This window comes from Oncorhynchus masou, chromosome 31 (genome assembly GCF_036934945.1).
Source record: "Oncorhynchus masou masou isolate Uvic2021 chromosome 31, UVic_Omas_1.1, whole genome shotgun sequence".
Classification (NCBI taxonomy): Eukaryota; Metazoa; Chordata; class Actinopteri; order Salmoniformes; family Salmonidae; genus Oncorhynchus; species Oncorhynchus masou.
The window spans coordinates 44,086,378-44,106,597 of NC_088242.1; the positions used below are offsets into that span (position 1 = coordinate 44,086,378).

Consider the following 20,220-nt stretch of genomic DNA (forward strand, 5'->3'; position numbering starts at 1 on the left):
CTCGCATCACTGGGCAGCTCGCGGCTGGGGTTCCCTTTCTAGTCTGTAATAGTTTTCAAGCCCTACCACATACTGTGAAGAACCAGGTTGGAATCTGAATGCCCCTGAATTATCATATAGTAAATGACTCACCATCACTTAGTACTGTTAAACAGGATCAGCATGCCATTTACTACATATTTACTGGTAATTTATAATCCATTATTAAGCTATTAAATAAATGCAAACACACAGTGATAAGAAAAAATGAAATCACTGTGGATCTCGGCACTGTTTGCACCCACCCTTATTCTCGCAAAATCCTTTTAAAATGAGAGCCCACCTTTATCTCCCCATAAGCCCATAGCCATAACCCTCCTTCATGGTTTTATCTTCAGGACCTAAACTGGAAAAACCTTCGGTTATGGACACTTAAGCAAAGTGCACCACTTTGGAGCCAGCAATCCAAGCAAAAAAAAAATGGTGCCTGCCTGGGTTTGTGGTGTGTTGCGAGGGTGTGTTTGTATGTGTGGAGCGTGTACGACGAACAGCCAGTATGTGTGTGTGTGTCAGGGATGATGGGGTGCATCTATCATCTTTTTTTGTCTTTCCCTTAAGTCAGACCCTGCTCTTCCACTCAGAAGACAGATGGACTGTGGGCACTAAACACGGTCAGATGACCCCATTGACACCTCTAAACAATATAATGACCACACTGGAGTCACTAAATATCCCAAAATGGCCTTGCTGGGGACACTCAAATATTCCCCAAGAGAGCTTCAGTCAGATCACAGGTGGCAAACGGTTCTCTGGGCTTATGGTGTCAACTTCATCCATCATCAAGTGGAGCAGAAACCCAGATAATCCCTGGAGCAATATTTCTGTTACACAGGAAACGGAAATATTCTTACTGTAGGTAACTGAAGCATGCTCAGTAAAGTTTTCCTAACGTTGTATATATTTCTGTGTCATGACTACAACACGAAGCATATTGTCAGATTGTGGCAGAGATGGGATCCATATTGCTGTATCTCTCCCATTAAGGAGGAAAAATGACTAAGGCAAGGAGTTTTTCATGATCACAGTCACCTGACAATGATCCTACCTACAGATTGGGAGCTGATGAATGTTCTCGGAACATAATTTAAACTGCCACCTGAAGGAGAGGAATGACAGATTGATTTAACTTAACACAATACATGACAGCCAGCTCTCTCTCATGACTTCTTGTTCAGCCAGTCTAAGCGGATGAGTATTTTCTCAGTGGGTGACGAAATTAAAAATTTGTACAAAAAGGAAAAAATACCAAAGGCATGCCCAAACAATGACTCAAAAACTACAGACCTCATGGCCACCAAACAAAACCAGCCACCTCTAAGCTTGGAGGTGCAAGTAGAGGTGCACTCCAGTCACCCAAGTCGTAGACTGTTTTCTCTGCTACTGCACTGCAAGCAGTACTGGAGCGCCAAGGCTAGGAACAAAAGGCTCCTACCCCCAAGCCATAAGACTGTTGAACAATTAATCAAATGGCCACTGGATGATTTACATTGACCCCCCCTCGCTGTTTATTATCTATGCATAGTCACTTCACCCCTACCTACATGTACAAATTACCTCAACTAATCTGTACCCCCGCACACTGACTCGGTACTGGTACCCCCTGCATAGAGCCTCGTTATTGTTGTTATTGTGTTACTTTTTATTTATTTTTAACTAGTTTATTTAGTAAATATTTTCTTAACTCTTCTTGAACTGCACTGTTGGTTAAGGGCTTGTAAGTAAGCCACATGCACACCAGCTGCATGTGGCCTCAATTCACCTTCCACTGATCAGCTATGCTAACCCCTGAAACATGTTTATACACACAGCCATACACTACTGAACCTGTGGGCTAACAGTTCGCTTCCAAGACATTTATATACATTTATTGAGCCTGAAGACCAATAAAGCAAAGGAAAGTTTAACATCCCTGTTCAGCAGACTAACAGAATGAAAGTCACAGCCCCTCAGGCGAAAAGAGCCTCAGTGCATTCAGAAACTATTCAGACCCCTCAACTTTTCCCCAATTTTGTTACATTACAGCCTTATTCTAAAAGCCTTATTCCATCATCAAGCTATACACAATATCCTATAATGATAGAGCTAAAACAGTTTTTTAAAAACATTTTAGCAAATGTATTATTGTCATGACTCTCATGGTCGAGGATCAAAGGCCTCAGATCAGCTTGGTAAATAGCTGACAACAACCAGACTCTCTTACCCACAGAAGAGGGGAAGGGAGGGTGGGCCGGTTTTGACACTTGGTCGTAAATTAGGCAGGAGGGGAATTTCTCCCTTTGCCCCTTAGTATTGGGAAAGGAATGTATTTTTTACAGAGACATTTTGCAGCCCAAAGACTGAACTTTGGAACAATATGTATAAGATAAGAATGTTAAGAATGGTCCGTGGGGATCTAAAGAATAATCCTGTCATATTGCTTTTCATTTTGTGATGTCATTAAAAACAGTATAATGAAAATACTGTAACTTAGGAAGGAAACACATTCAAGCTTTCAAGTTTCTATCCAATATGATGTTTATATGATATGGAGAATGATTAAACTATTTTTGTTAACATATTAATGTGATTTTGGTTTTCTAATAAGATAATGGTTTTTCATGTCCATTGCACATTAACTAAGCGACACCCCTAATGAGGTCAGAAGAGCGTGTCAGTGTGATGGAACTGCGTTTCCAACCAGAGTGCTTAACTTCTTCGATATAGGGGGCGCTCTTTTAATTTTTGGATAAAAAAACGTTCCCGTTTTAAACAAGATATTTTGTCACGAAAAGATGCTCGGCTATGCATATAATTGACAGCTTTGGAAAGAAAACACTCTGCCATTTCCAAAACTGCAAAGATATTGTCTGTGAGTGCCACAGAACTAATGCTACAGGCGAAACCAAGATGAAATTTCATACAGGAAATGCCCCAGATTTTGAATGCGCTGTGTTCCAATGTCTCCTTATATGGCTGTGAATGCGCCAGGAATGGGCCTACACTTTCTGTCGTTTCCCCAAGGTGTCTGCAGCATTGTGACGTATTTGTAGGCATATCATTGGAAGATTGACCATAAGAGACTACATTTACCAGGTGTCCGCTTGGTGTCCTCCATCGAAATTATTGCGCAATCTCCAGCTGCGTGCACTTTCCATTTGGTTCAGAGGAGAAAGGCAACTGCCACGAATGATTTATCATCGAATAGATATGTGAAAAACACATTGAGGATTGATTCTAAACAACGTTTGCCATGTTTCTGTCGATATTATGGAAAAAAGTATCATTTGGAAAAAAGTTTTCAGGGTTTTTTCTTACCCAAACGTGATGAACAAAACGGAGCGATTTCTCCTACACAAATAATCTTTTTGGAAAAACTGAACATTTGCTATCTAACTGAGAGTCTCCTCATTGAAAACATCCAAAGTTCTTCAAAGGTAAATGATTTTATTTGAATGCTTTTCTTGTTTTTGTGAAAATGTTGCCTGCTGAATGCTATGCTTGATGCTATGCTAGCTATCAATACTCTTACACAAATGCTTGTGTAGCTATGGTTGAAAAGCATATTTTGAAAATCTGAGATGACAGTGTTGTTAACAAAAGGCTAAGCTTGTGAGCCAATATATTTATTTCATTTCATTTGCGATTTTCATGAATAGTTAACGTTGCGTTATGCTAATGAGCTTGAGGCTATGATTAAGCTCCTGGATACGGGATTGCTCGACTCTAAAGGTTAAAAGGATTCACTAAGAATTAACATATCAGACCAGCAGATGGACAGTGTGAGCTGAATGTTACAAATGGTTGAAACTCTAAGACTCAACACGAGGTGAGAAGATAAGCTCATCTATCAGACCAGAAAAGCGTGGAGCGTTGGCCACATGTTGAAATGGTTAGAAACTCTGAAACTCTCAACACAAGTGAAGATAAAGACTAGAGCAGAACATTTGACAGTCTGCAGCTGTGCATGTAAAGTGGTCTAGAACTTGACTATCTACCTGAGAAAGGAAGGAGAAGATCCCATCTCAGACAATCATTTGAGCATCTAAAGAAACATCCACTATAAGCCAGAACAACTAAGAAGGACATTGTGACCTCTGGTGGACAACCAGAGCCTTACACTCATCAAGCCACTTCCATAGAAGGATCGATTGGTTTCAGAGAGACGAAGGACAAAGACATCTACACGTCAATACATTACTTTCCTTACCCCAAATGGACGATGGTTCGTGAGCAAAGTATTATTATTACTTTAAGGGTAGATTCCAAATGTATACCTGGGGTGGCAGGGTAGCCTAGTGGTTAGAGCGTTGGACTAGTAATCAAAAGGTTGTAAGTTCAAATACCTGAGTTGACAAGGTATAAATCTGTCGTTCTGCCCCTGAACAGGCAGTTAACCCACTGTTCCTTGGCCGTCATTGAAAATAAGAATTTTTTACTTAACTGACTTGCCTAGTAAAATTAAAAAATTAAAATTGACTCTCATTGTCTCTCCCTCTCTTTATCTACCCCTCCCTTTCCATGTGTGTAACAAGCTGTCATATCTTGTCAGTCCACTAGGGACTTTTGTCTAAAGTAATTGTGAATGTGTATTCTGTGTTATTATTTAGTTAGTTAGTAAATAAATGATTAAATCAATTTGTGTAGTACTGAATAATCAGAGAGGCTGGGGTTCTTGTGGATTCAAGAGGTCTGCGACTTTCAGAATGAGACTGAGGTAATGATTAACAGGTGACTGTTATTGATGTAAGAGATATCTACATATCTTCTAGAGTTAATTCGGGAGATGGTAACTTGTTAAACAACTTTTCCCGTGGTGCCCAAAATTCCTAATGAGTTAATTGTTACATGATTAATTGAAATCAGATGGCAATTAAACATAGTTGATTTGATAAATAACAGTCATCACGTTAATGAAAGTTACGTCACGACATTATAAATAAAATATACAGAAATACCTTATTCACAAAAGTATTGGTGGTTCCAAACGTCTTCCATTTAAGAATGATGGAGGCCACTGTGTTCTTGAGGAACTTCAATGCTGCAGACATTTTTTGGTACCATTCCCCAGATCTGTGCCTCGACACAATTCTGTCTCGGAGCTCTATGGACAATTACTTCGACCTCATAGCTTGGTTTTTGCTCTGACATGCAATGTCAACTGTGGGACTTATATAGACAGGTGTGTGCCTCCAATCAAGTTGTCGAAACATTTCATGGATGATCAATGGAAACAGAATGCACCTGAGCTCAATTTCGAGTCTCATTGCAAACGGTCTGAATACCTATGTAAATACTTTATTTCTGTAAAATGTTTCTAATATATTTGCTAACATTTCCAAACACCTGTTTTTTCTTTGTAATTATGGTGTATTGTGTGTAGATTGATGAGGATTTTTAAATCCATTTTAGAATAAGGCTGTAATAGAACAAAATGTAGAAAAAGTCAAGGGGTCTGAATACTTTCCGAATGCACTATATGTAGAGTGTACATTGAATAAACATGTGAAAACACACACAGAACGAAAGAAACACAGTCACACATACACAATACACACTGCTCAATCTCCCTAGGCAGGGGTGTTCTATCTTTCTGGTCAAGTCTTAACTCAGGCTAGATGTTCAATGGATGTGCTACGTTGACCCGGACCTGCTGTTTTGGACTCTCTCTCTACCGCATCTTCTCTGAATGTTCGGCTATGAAAAGCCAACTGACATTTACTCCTGAGGTGCAGCCCTGTTGCACCCTCTACAACCACTTTGATTATTATTATCACGTGACCCTGCTGGTCATCTATGAATGTTTGAACATTGTGGCCATGTTCTGTTATAAACTCCAGCCGGCACAGCCAGAAGAGGACTGGCCAACCCTCATAGCCTGGTTCCTCTCTACCCGGCACAGCCAGAAGAGGACTGGCCACCCCTCAGAGCCTGGTTCCTCTCTAGGTTTCTTCCTAGGTTCCGGCCTTTCTAGGGAGTTTTTCCTAGCCACCGTGCTTCTACATGTGCATTGCTTGCTGTTTGGAGTTTTAGGCTGGGTTTCTGTATAGCACTTTGTAACATCGGCTGATGGAAAAAGGGCTTTATGAATACATTTGATTGATTGAAATCAATTTGATTGATGAGATAATATAATGGCAGTGGTGCACTTTTCAACTAAAAATACCATTTAACATTTACATTTTAGTCATTTAGCAGACACTCTTAACCAGAACAACTTACAGTAGTGAGTGCATACATTTTCATACTTTTTTATACCACTGTCACAGTGGTATAATACTCGAGACAGACTGGTCTTGAGTCCGGTCTCGAGACCACATATTGAGTGTCTTGGTCTTGTATCGGACTCGGATACATTTTGACTCCGTCTCGGGCAACGATAATTCCAAGACCATAATTTCTTCACGAGACCAGCGGAGCAGTAAAACTCATAATTATCAACTCCAGTTCAGTCAACACATAAAACCGCTTCGCCAGGCCAAATACACACTTCTTTCATGCTACATTTACAATGTGTGCTCCCTACTTTACTCATAACGTTACTGTCCTTTACTTTTGTTGAAAAATATCCTCAAACCTTGTCGCACTTGTCAGAATTTTCTTGCTCCACTAGTAGGGGAGACTGGGGCAAATTTGAGAAAATGTAACATATTTTGTTGTTTTATCTATTAATTTAACACCAGTTTTGTATTGTGATAATTTGTAGAGCTAAATTGATTTTTTACAAATTTGAATGGCTGAAGAAACTACATGTACGACTGAAATATTAACACGGAAATACTGGGTTCAAATGTCAGCGAGAGCATCTGCATCGCTGATCGCACACTAGCAGCGAGACCTGAGAATTTGCAACGAAAGCTTTCATTACAAACCATGAGCCACACAGAGGAAAAGAAGGAACCGGCTTAGCAAAGTGAAAAAGGAAGTCGAATTAACCTGCTTTACACCACATGCTGTGAGGAGGAGCGGAGACATGCTCTGGTCTGTGGCCACACAGGGCTGAGAATCACCTCAGCCCCTTCAAAAGGCTTTGCATTCATTCATAACAGGAACACCAGGTCTAAACACAGACAGGTTACAATAGAGAGGAATGAATGAGAATGATGTCTCGGACCTAGCAGCATCACAAGACTCAGAACACTACTCAGCAGAAGACATCGAGGCAAGGTTTTCTCCTCTGCTCCACCACCAGATAATACAGTACATTACGCTACCGGTGCATGATATTCTCATGCTATGAATTATGAGTTTGAATGTCTGTGTGCGTGTGTGTGTGTGTGTGTGTGTGTGTGTGTGTGTGTGTGTGTGTGTGTGTGTGTGTGTGTGTGTGTGTGTGTGTGTGTGTGAGGCGCACTTGTGTGTTTGTGTGTATTATCATTCAATATTTTGAATGTGCAATTCTAACCTTTCTCAAATAATTCTGTAGAGTGTGTGTGTGTACTATGCCTTCTTCTGCATGAATGTGCCTCTGTGTGTGTGCGCGTGCTTCTGTGTGAGTACCCTTTCAGCCACTTACCAGCTCAATGAGCTCCTGGTAGCACACCTGTCCCTCCTCGTTGCTCTGCACCAGGGCGAACAGCATGTCCAGTTTGGAGGGGTCCAGCTGCAGCTCATGGTGCTCCACCAGACTGGTGAAGTTCTCCACTGCGATGAAACCGGTGTTGTCTGGGTCCAGCTGGCAAACACAACACAACAAACACTCAGTACAGGCTGACCAGAACAGTGCTGCTGTTGATGATGATAGTAGTAGTGCCTATTAGCAAGAATGGGCTCAATTCCATTCAAATTCACATAATTTCTTTTCATGGAAGATTTTTTTAAATTCTTGCGAATTTAAACGGGAATTTACCTCATCCCTGAGTATTAGAGTGATCCTCTTTCTTTACCTCCCGTTATACATAATCATAATGAATGAATCTTCCTGAGTGCATCAGTAATCACCTGGTCACACACATTTCCTAGGTGGCAAAGGTCGAATCAGGTCAAATATTATTTGTCATATGCTATGTAAACCGTCTCTCCCAACAGTGAGAGAAAATGTTTAAACAATAGAAAGATAATGCAAAGATAATGGAATAACTACACAATATCAATAACTTGGCTATATACACAGGGTACCAGTACCATATCCGGATGGATATATAGTCATTTATCAGCGTAGTAACAAACCCCCACCTTGACACCCATGCAACCCCCTCAGTAATGATCAGCCCCTCAGCAACCTGCATCACATCTATTTTTACGCACGCACGCGCGCGCACGCATACACACACGCACGCACACACACACACACACACACACACACACACACACACACACACACACACACACACACACACACACACACACACACACACACACACACACACACACACACACACACACACACACACACACACAGTCCATGACAAAAAATGTTCAAACTGTTCACATCTCTCTTGTTGGCAGAGAGAATTTTGCAGTTTTAAAGCTAATTTATGATAAAAACTGCTAATGTACCACCAAATTTCAAAATTGCACCTTCTGCATTTAACTATTACAATTCTCAACAGTAATTTAAAAGCAAGACAGGATCTTAAAAATATATACAATTTCGTCCAGGAGGTCACCTATTGAGTGGGGCTGAACTATTCCATAGACAGCAGTCGACAGCAGAGACACAACAGACATGCCAGGACAATGGCGAGCACTAGAGCCAAGAGAGATGAAAATGTCAATAAGAGCAGCATTAATTAAACCATATTGTCAGTGGGAACATCATTGGAAGAATCAGACCAGCCTTAAAAACAGAACACAAGCCAGCTGTATTTTTTCTACTAATTAAATGGGCAGGCCTAAAGAAAATAACAGACTGGTAACAACAGGCATTGGCAGGACTGATGGGCCAACAGGTCATTCTAATGGTACACCGTGATCTGAACAGACTGTATGACTGAAATCCCACTGCTGACACCATATGTCATTATACAGACATTGTATTCTCTTTTTCTTTCATTTTGGAGTTAGTGAGTTGGGTTCTACCGCATTTGCATTTGTGGACAAATCATTGTGGTTTTCATGAATCACCACTCTCACTGTGAGGCCCCCATGGGTTATTACCGCTGATGCTTGCATGCCTCGGCCTCCCCGTAATTGATTTAAGCAGGAGTGTCATAAAAATGCCAGAGTTGAGCAGTCTGAAATAGTGCCTGGTTAAAAATGGCCCATAAAGTACAGGGTGTGTATGTGTGTGTGGTGTACAGTGTCTGTGAGCCCGCATTCTAGTGTGTTTTTGTGTTTGTACTGTATCTATCCATCGTCGACTGCCTCTTTATTTATTTATTTATTTTATATTAGATTTAATTTGTTTCAATGGCGCATTAATATCCTGTTCTAGTTTCTCTTTAGGCTGTCGAGCTGTGTCTGTGTTTTTACTACATTTCTGTGTTTTTACTATGTTTCATATAATGATAAAAGAGATGAAACCAACAGCTCCTTGTTGCTCTAGGGCCAAAAAGTGGTCTTTCAGCTGTTGCATCACTCTGGAGTCACCCACAGTGTGTATCATGTTGGTCTGTGTAAATATAGGAGGAGGAGATCCTCTCGTTCTGAATATAGATGGCTCCATGACTCAGTAGGCAGAGGCCATTCCTTGGCTGCCTCAGGCGGGTAGAGTGGTTCTATAAAACACTGAGCCTGCTAGTGCCAGTCTCTACTATAGCTGTCTCAAGGTTTACAGCTCACCATCTCCACTCAGGGACAAGGAAGATTCATCAGAAAATCCCTGGGAGTGTCTGATACAGTGTGTTTGTGTGTGTGTCGATCCCTCTCTCTTTGTGGAGTTTTTTTCCTCCTCCCCGGGACTGATTTCAGGAACGTTTATGGCTGTTTAATTGAATACAAAAAGCTCTTTAATTCCATTTCTACTGCTCACCCTCCCAAGGTCTCTTGTTACTTATTTATTAGTCAGGGGTGGGGTATTAGCAGTCAAATACTAGTGTGTTAGCTTTGATCATGCTTCGAGTCAGATGGTAGCATTTTTGCAGGGCCGGCTTTAGCCTTTTGGAGGCCCAAAGCGAGATTTGGCTGGGAGGCCCTCCACCTCGCGGCAAAACATTTTAGTGGCCCCCACTCTTGACGATGGGGAGACATATTTTTGATTGAAAATTAATTTTCATGCAAATGTTGCATGAAAATGTTCTGCAATTCTACACATTTTGCTCTGGGCGGAGAGAAGTGTTGGCCGTTTTAAAAGCTATTTTCCTGCAATTCTACACATTTTGTAATGACTTATGCCATGTTAATATGATATCCGAGTGAGAATGACTAACAAAATCAAATGGGGCTCCCTGGAGGTCAGCGACCCTGGGCACGTGCCCTGCGTGCCCAGTCAGTATTCGGCCATAATCACTACAAGTTTAGATAGTCTAGCAAGCTAACTACCAATCTAAAAATGGTTAGCGGACATGGCTAATTGAGTGACTGTCAGTGACTGACATAAGAGAAAAACTGCTGATGCACAAACAAATTTTGAAATTGCACCTTGTGTATTCTACTATTCTTACTCTCAGGACGGGAGCCTCAACCAAACATTTTCTGTAGTTGTGGATCAGACCTGCACGGTCAGAAGGAATTTTGAACTATTCCTCTTTTACAAAACTGTTTCAGTTCAGCAATATTCTTGGAATGTTTGGTGTGAACTGCTCTCGAGGTCATGCCACAGCATCTCAATCGGGTTGAGGTCAGGACTGACTGAGCCACTCCAAAAGGCATATTTCTTTGTGTTGAAGCCATTCTGTTGTTGATTTACTTCTATGATTTGGGTTGTTGTCCTGTTGCGTCACCCAACATCTGTTGAGCTTCAATTGGCGGACAGATAGCCTAACACTCTTCTGCAAAATGGCTTGAAAAACTTGGGAATTCCTTTTTCCGTCGATGATAGCAAGCTGTCCAGGGCCTGAGGAAGCAAAGCCGCCCCAAACTATGATGCTCCCTCCACCATACTTGGTGTGCTTGTTGGTGTGCTGAGCCTTTTTTCTCTCCACACATAGTATTGTGTGTTCCTTCCAAACAACTCAACTGTAGTTTCATCTGTTTCCAGAGTATTTTGCCAGTAGTGCCGTGGAACATCAAGGTGCACTTCAGACGCGCAGCAATGTTTTTTTTGACAGCAGTGGCTTCTCCCGTGGTGTCCTCCCATGAACACCATTCTTGTTTTAGTGTTTTACATATCGTAGACTCGTCAATGGAGATGTTAGCATGTTCCAGAGATTTCTGTAAGTCTTTAGCTGACACTCTAGGATTCCTCTTAACCTCATTGAACATTCCAAGCTGTGCTCTTGCTGTCATATTTGCAGGACGGCCACTCCTAGGGAGAGTAGCAACAGTGCTGAACTTTTTCCATTTATAGACCATGTCTTACCGTGGACTAATGAACATCAATGCTTTTAGTGATACTTTTGTAACCCTTTCCAGCTTTATGCAAGTCAACAATTCTTAATCTTAGGTCTTCTGAGATCTCTTTTGTTTGAGGCATGGTTCACATCCTGCAATGATTCTTGTGAATAGCAAACTCAAATTTTGTGACTGTTTTTTATGGGGCATGGCAGCTCTAACCAAAATCTACAATCTCGTATCATTGATTCGACTCCGGGTTGACTCCTGACTCCAATTAGCTTTTGGAGAAGTCATTAGCATAGGGGTTCATATACCTTTTCCAACCTACACTGTGAATGTTTAAATTATGTATTCAATATAGACAAGAAAAATACAATAATTTGTGTGTGTTATTAGTTTAAGCACACTATGTTTGTCTATTGTTGTGAAGATTAGATGAAATTTGATGACCAATTTATGCAGAAATCCAGGTCATTCCAAAGGGTTCACATACTTATTCTTGCCACTGTATATAGAGAGCAGGAGAGAGAGAAAGAAAATTGAATTGAGCGAGAGAAATAGAGGAAAAGAGAGAACGTCAGAGACTGCTCAACCACTGTGTAGCATTCAGTCAGTCAGACGTCTCTAACACACTCCAACAGTCCAAATCTATGAGAAGGCTGTGACACACTCCGGTGCTCTGCATCACCCGGGCACACAGAGGAGCCAGGAAGTCTGATCACTGTCTGGCCCCATATGTCATTGTCACATCGCCACGGTTACCATGTGGGGTTTTACACTGCAAATTGAACTGTAGTCTATACTGTAAATAGAGACAGTATTTGCCTAACCTTCTACTGGAAGGGTGTTACACAAGTACCGGGAGCTGTGAATGAAGGTGAAGAGGTGGTGAAAGATTGGTCCTTGTTGGTAGTTATGACGATTAACAATCAATACATTCAGTGAGGAAAACAGAGACGAAGGTTATTAGCGTCACCTTTTTTTCTTAGTAAGGTTTGTGGGGTCCATGACTGTTTGAGAGAGAGAGAGAGAGAAAGAGAGACAGAGACAGACAAAGATAGAGAGAGAGAGAGAGGAGAGAGAGAGAACTGTTATTGAAATAATACAACACCGGGAGGATGATGCGTTGACAAGCCACATCGTCGCCATGGTTACGGGTTTCCTGTGTGTCACAGCTTTCACATTTCCCTGTATGAGGGGGAATTGAGAGAGGAGGGGGATAGAGAGCACTGGAGTAGGGAAAGAAGGATATAGATGGATGGAGAGATAATTAGAGGAATGGATAGAAGGATGGGCTGGTGAAAAAGGGATGATGAAAGAGGTGAGGGCTAAGGTGTCAGGGGGGGTGACAGCAGGACCTGCGGATGAAGAGGGTGAAAGGGTTAACAAAAACAGAGAAAAACAAGATAGGGTGAAGAAAATATGGTGGGCGCAAGAAGAAGGGGATGGATGAAGATAAGGGGATGAAATAGTGTGGAGGAGGAGGAGGCGGCTGTGCTGACTGCAGGGGAAAGATCACGTCGTTAACCCTCAAGACCTCTATTACCGTCAGCAGACAACCAGCCACTGAGGCTAACCCCAGAGCAGTTGTCACTTAACCGAGTCCAGCATTACAGTGGGAGGGGGAGGAAACCCTGACCTGGGAACAGACCTTGGCCCCAAATAAAAACAAGGAAGCTGTGTTTGTCCACATTGCACATCCAGACTAAAATGGATGGGTCTGTGTGTGCCTACTTAGTAAGAGTGTAGTACTGTAGTAGCATGAGTGTAGTAATGTAGCAATGTAGCAGAAGTGTAGTAATATTTTAAGTACTGTAGTAGTATCAGAGTGGTGTGGTAGTGTTGCAGTTTAAGCAGGGTTGGAAAATAAGATAGCCCAAGGCTAGTACTTTTCAGACTGGGCTAGTCAAAATTGCGGTCTACTAGCCTGCTATGCCAGTGCCCAAAATCCTTAATTTCCATACCAGAGTACAAGTATAGCAGGGTAGTAATAAACCTGTAGCATCTGAGTATTGCTGTTGTATGAGAGTTGTATCAGTGTTGCAGTAATATTTGCGTGGCAGTGTATTAACACAGCGATAGCGTCTGAGCTAAGCAGTGAATCAGCTCCAGTGCCCCCAGGACCCACTGCTGTTCTTTGACAACTGGGCCCTCTAATTATCATACATCAGCAGCATTCTAGGCTACTGTGGCACTGACTGCAAGATGGTGGCAGTCAGGCCATGACAGCAGCTCTCTCTCTCTCTCTAGTCTCTACTCTCGCTCCACACAGACAGAGCAAAACTCCTTGATTCATGTCGAATCCATGACCACATTTTCTCCCTTTGACACGCAGTCACACAAACAGCAGCAGGAGACATTCCTCAAATGCTATGCATGAAAAGCACCATGCTGATGGCATCAGACCTCGATGAAAGAGAAAATAAGAACCTCATCCTTGCTATGGTTGGCATATATAAACTGTATAACACTGTCCTCAGATCATTTATGTAGCAGGTGAAAATAGCTCTGATAAAGAGGGGATAAGAGGGGAATTGCAAAGGAGATATTAATCAACTAATGATTACAAGGCTCAGTGATGGTGGAGCTCAAACTCAGGCTGCCAATTTCCTTATTAAGTGACATGGCTATATGAATAACCATTAGACAAACAGAAGTGTGAGTGCGTCTGTGTTTGTCAAGTATGTGTCTGAGTGTGAGTCAGTGAGTGTATGTGCCTGCATGGGACAGAAATAGCCTGAGCTCAGCACTGCTACCTCCTGCAGACAAAGACTAATAAAACTCACTCCTGTAGCTACTCTCTCTCTCATGCTGCAGTCTGATGTAGCAGCCCAATGTGAGAGGTACATGCAACTAGCTACATGTAGCACAACTCCACTCATAACCCTATATGAGTGAAGGGAGACTAGACCAACATGAAGTCAACCTGCTGATCTAGGCCTACATGAATGTCTACACATCTGAGCCTATGAAAATATAGCCTACAGAGACATTTTGAGGAGACAAGAACAAGTATCTCTTAGGGGAGAAAATATTGGTCTACTCTACTTTCAAGTTGAGGTCTGCCACACATTATGGATAAATAGATGTTGACATGCACACCCTTTGTTGCTTTCCTGGGCTAACATAAAGAGAGTTTTTCTCCATTGAAACCAGACACTTTAAAGCTAAAGAATTCCCTCTACCTGTGCACCTTCAATGAATTACTCATAAATGATTCAATATGCATGCTGCTGCTCGAATACTTTGAAAACCACCACCATGACCACAGCACATCCTTTTACCACATTGATATTCACACAATATTCCTTGGTTGCATTTCACCTTCTTCTCATACATAAACACACACAAATATTGAAAAAAGGTGGGGTAAAACACGCACGCACACACACCACAGCTTGTATTGCTATCCTTGTGGCGACCAAAGAATTGATTCCCATCCAAAATCATATTTTCCCTAAACCTAACCCCTAACTTTAAAACTATACCTAACCCTAACTCCTAACCTTAATTCCGTTCAACTGACGACGGGGTCAGCCTGCAGGCGCCCGGCCCGCCACAAGAAGTCGCAAGAGAGCGATGAACCAAATAAAGCCCCCTGACCAAACTTTCCCCTAACCCGGACGACGCTGGGCCAATTGTAAACTGTTCTATGAGACTCCCGGCCACAGCCCGTTGTGGCGCAGCCCGGGTGTGTGGTAACGCATCTAGCACTACGATCCAGTGCCTGAGACCGCTGCTCCACTCGGGAGGCCCGGCCTAACCTTAATTCTAACCCTAATTGTATCCCAAACCCTAAACCTAACCCCCTAAGCCTAAAAAATACATTTTCCTTGTGGTTATCGGCAAAATGTACCAACTTCCATATTCTCCTTGTTTTACTATCCTTGTGAGAACTTCAGGCACCCACAAACACACACACCTCTAAGTCTGTTGATAAATGTGTTACTGATGGGCCACTCGTGACCTTTAGACCCTGCAGCAGATAATCGATGCGTCCCTCTCGGTGCCCAATCTGTCAATCAGTCAAATCCCCAGCTGGTGGAGGGATGAGGGGGGGGGGGGGACTGACACGATGCACATTAGACATTGATTAAAAAATAACCATTAAAGTAGTCTTTGATTTTGATAGCAAAACGCTTTAAATACTAAAACTGAAAAAAATTGAAAAATGTTCAAAGTTGAATAAATGCTTCCTGAGAGAGCTGAAAAGAGTGCTTGAGGCTGTAGCTGTCTCAGTGCTGGACAATGGTGGAAAAAAGAAAAAAGTACCCACTTGTCATACTTCAGTAAAAGTGAAGATACCTTCATAGAAAATTACTCAAGTAAAAGTGAAAGTCAAATACTACTTGCGTAAGGTCTAAAGGTAAAAGTATTTGGTTTTAAATATACTTAAGTATCAAAATTAAATATAATTGCTAAAATATACTTGACGCTACAAGGTAAAAGTCTGTCGTTCTGCCCCTGAACAGGCAGTTATTAACCCACTATTCCTAGGCCGTCATTGAAAATAAGAATTTGTTCTTAACTGACTTGCCTGGTTAAATAAAGGTAAAAAAAATGTTTTTCATTAAATTAAAAAATATATAACTTTTTCAGTGACCTGACCAAATTCATATATGTGAGTTATAGATCTTTAATTCCCGTTGAAGGCAAGTCTAAGAAACGATAGATCTGTTTTATGTCTCCTATTTCTAACGCTTCCCGTCCTGAAATGTTGTTTTTGCGTCATTAACACTAGCTTCTAACAGCTGAATATACAATATTTTTGCTAATGGGAAGTATACTTCACAGCGGTTTAGATGGTACAATGATTTTCTACACGATGAGTGCTTGTTTTGTGACAAACTGAAATTAGGCGAACTATTCAAATTTTAGTAACCAGGAAATGGCAGAGTGATTTCTGCGTAGTATCAAATCATTAAGTATCAAATGTAAAAAAAAATATATAATAATCAAATTCCTTATATAAAGCAAACCAGACAGCACCATTTTCTTGTTTATTTTACATTTATGGATAGCCAGCGGCACACTCCAACAGTCAGACATCTTTACAAACGAAACATGTGTGTTTAGTGAGTCCGCCAGATCAGAGACAGTGGGGATGACCAAGGATGTTCCTCTTGATAAGTGTGAATTGGACCATTTTCTTGTCTTGCTAAGTATTCAAAATGAAACTTTTGGGTGTCAGGGAAATGTATGGAGTAAAAAGTACATTATTTTCTTTAGGAATGTAGTTATGTAAAAGTAGTCACAAATATAAATAGTAAAATAAATTACAGATACCCCAAAAAACTACTTAATAAGTACTTTACACCACTGATACTGCAAAGCACAACATTGCCCCTGGGTTGTTATGTAACCAAGAGGAAAATCTGTCAATATTTCCGAGATACTCAAGGAATAGGAAAAAGACCAGACACCTAGACAGACCTATGGCACACAGCAACACAGGTAATAGCTAGTGCCCAGATGATTGCCCTACTGACTACAGTAAAATCATCAGGTCAGGACCAACCATCTCCAGATAAATTACCCCGTGACCACTGCTTCCAGGTTGAGAGAATGCAGAGAATGTGCAAAGCTGTCATCAAGGCAAATGGTGGCTACTTTGAAGAATCTCAAATATAAAACACATTTTGATTTGTTGAACACTTTTTTGGTTATTCCATTATTCCATGTGTTATTTCATAGTTTGATGTCTTCACTATTATTCTACAATGTAGAAAAGAGTCAAAATAAAGAAAAACCCTTGAATGAGTAAGTGTGTTCAAACTTTTGACTGGTACTCTGCGTGAGAATCCTGTTCATTAACTACAACTCAGCGTTCAATACCATAGTGCCCACAAAGCTCATCACTAAGCTAAGTGCCCTGGGACTAAACACCTCCCTATGCAACTGGATCCTGGACTTCCAGACGGGCTTCCCCAGGTGGTAAGGGTAGGCAACAACACATCTGACACGCTGATGTTGAACACGGGGGCACCTCCGGGGTGCGTGCTTAGTCCTCCCCTGTACTCCCTGTTCACCCACAACTGTGTGGCCAAGCAAGGCACCAACACCATCACTAAGTCTGCTGATGACAGGGCCTCCCGAGTGGCAGAGTGGTCTAAGGCACTGGATCGCAGTTGCTAGCTGTGCCACTAGAGATACTGGTTAGAGTCCAGGCTTTATCGCAGCCGGCCGTGACCGGGAGATCCATGGGGTGGCGCACAATTTGCCCAGCGTCGTCCGGGTTAGGGAAGGGTTTGGCCGGCAGGGATGTCCTTGTCCCATCGCGCTCTAGCGACTCCTGTGGCAGGTTGGGCGTATGCAGGCTGGCACAGTTGCCAGGTGTACAGTGTTTCCTCTGACACATTGGTGTGGATGGCTTCTGGGTTAAATGGGCATTGTGTCAAGAAGCAGTGCCGCTTGGTTGGGTCGTGTTTCGGAGGACACAAGGCACTCGACCTACGTCTCTCTCAAGTCCGTACAGGAGTTGCAGCTATGAGACAAGCCTGTAACTACCAATTGGATACCACGAAATTGGGGAGAAAAATGGGTAAAAGTATTTTAAAAAGCTTCCTGACCCCCAGGACCTACATACTAGGTGGTGTCAGAGGAAGGGCCCAAAAAATTGTCAATACTTCAGTCACCCAAGTCATAAACTGTTCTCTCTGCTACCGCACAGCAAGCGTTACCGGAGCATCAAGTCTCGGACCAAAAGGCTCCTTAACAGCTTCTACCCCCCAAGCCATAAGACTGCTGTACAATTAATCAAATGGCCACAGGAACTACTTGCATTGACGCCCCCCCCCCCCCCCTTTGTTTTATACTGCTGCTACCCCTACCTACAAGTACAAATGACCTCAACTAACCTGTACCGATGCACATCGACTCGGTACCCCCTATATATATTGCTATTTTGTGTTACTTAAATATATATTTTATTTAGTAAATATTTTATTAAGACTATTTTATTAAAACTGCATTGTTGGTTAAGGGCTTGTAAGTAAGCATTTCACGGTAAGGTTTGTATTCGGCGCATGTGACAAAATTGTATTTGATGCCGACATCACATTTTATTTGTCACATGCGCAGAATACAACAGGTGTAGGTAGACCTTACCGTGAAATGCTTACAAGCCCTTAATCACAACAATGCAGTTCAATAAATAAAGTGAATAATTACGAAATAAAATAAAGTAAACCTTTTTTTTAAGTAACAATACCACATGCCCCTTCCCCCTTCCCCTAGCAGCAGTTCTACACCTGCCTCTTGTCTTTCATCCCTAGATAGAAAGAGTGCGGCTGGCTGCTGGCAGGAGACGGTAACCATAGAAACCTCCCGCCGCTGCTTTGCTCGCTTACCTGCTCTTGTATGAGCTGAAACAGGGAGCTTCTATCCATATACTGGCCAGGGAGTTGAGAGGAGCCGCCGAGGACAAGGGCATAGATAGGGAGGAGCAAGCGGGCTGCTGGTGGTGTTTGGGGAGAAGGGGACGGGGAGTGGGGTTGGGGGAGGTAGGAGCGGGTGACTAAATCGTAGCGTCTGCCCCCTCCACTACACGACACGGCTACGTCCCCTGCTCAAAGGATGGAGAAACCCGGATAACTTGATTCCTGGTGGCCCCTTGCTCTCCTGTTAGCGCTGTGGCTAACTAGCGTGGTAATCAGCAGCGTCTGTAGTGGTGGCAGTGTATTCTGTGGTGCCAGTGCTGTGTGGAAAGGAGGCAGCCCAGCAAAACAAGCAAACAGCAGATTCAGCAGCTCTCATTCACGCACTCTCCTCCTTGCTAACCTCTGCCTTGCAGCACTGACTGCTCCCTCTCTCCTCACTGACACTGCACTGCCTGCATACCAATGATGCAGGGGAGGGAGGTGGCTCCTCTCGGCCAATGGGAACCGGAACAGGAGGGGCCACTGGCTGCAGCTCATTTCCACATTGCAAGGAGAGCGTCTTGAAGAGGAAGAGAGGATGAGCTCCACTGCGGCTGTGTGCCTACTACAGGCTCAGATAGGGATGCACGTAGGCACATCTAAAACACATACACACGGACAGAGAGAGAGAGAGAGAGAGAGAGAGAGAGAGAGAGAGAGAGAGAGAGAGAGAGAAAAACAGCTAAGCTCCTTGTGAACAGACTGAATATACGCACACATGTACAGTACATGCAGGCCTATCACACATTGTAACAGAAACGTGAATATACATCACACTCACATACACACATGGAACCACACAAATATTACACTAAAGCACACTTACAGAACCATGACGAAATACCAATTCCACCTCCATGGTATCGCATAAATGAATACAACTGCAATAACATTTGGGCAAAAATCCTTGGTGTACAATTGATCATTTTAAGTAAAACCAGTACAAAGCCTTTATGTTAATCCCATGCATAATTAATGTAAATTACGAAGAGACTGGTGTATGGGGACCTGAACATAAAGGTCAGAACATCAGATTGATGAATGGCGACTCGTAACCCCTTGTGTGGGCAGCCCTGGTAGGAGCAGTGCCATTACCAGAAATATTTCCTTAGAAGGGAACACATTATCATTCCATATGCATGTATACATCATAACCACTTCTCTTAAGGACAATGAGGATAGCTGGGGATACAGTAAATCCTGCTTCATAAAGTGAGCTGGTGTATTCGCTCCAATTGAAGGCTGTAGTAATGTTGCTGTAGCTCAGCTATGACCTGACAGTGTATGAGGCCATCAGTGTGTGACAACAGGTCAGGATCCCCTCTCCGTCTACAGTCCACTGTCCCCTCTCAGATCCAGTGCCAACTCCCAGGTCCTATGATGCTCTGCCTCTTGCCCAGTGACAAGACAG

At 42.5% G+C, this 20,220-nt stretch overlaps 1 protein-coding gene across 1 annotated transcript in view; it reads right to left on the minus strand.

The window, feature by feature from the left end:
• Nucleotides 1–19,198, minus strand: part of LOC135523985 (rhomboid-related protein 1-like) — a 64,207-nt gene extending 45,009 nt beyond the window's left edge. The window contains exons 1-2 of the mRNA XM_064951057.1: nucleotides 18,741–19,198; nucleotides 7,532–7,690 (exon numbers count right to left, since the gene is read on the minus strand). Of these exons, the coding sequence (XP_064807129.1) occupies nucleotides 7,532–7,690; nucleotides 18,741–18,779 (198 nt within the window). The 5' untranslated portion in view covers nucleotides 18,780–19,198. The remainder of the gene's footprint in view (nucleotides 1–7,531; nucleotides 7,691–18,740) is intronic.
• Nucleotides 19,199–20,220: the final 1,022 nt, after the last annotated feature.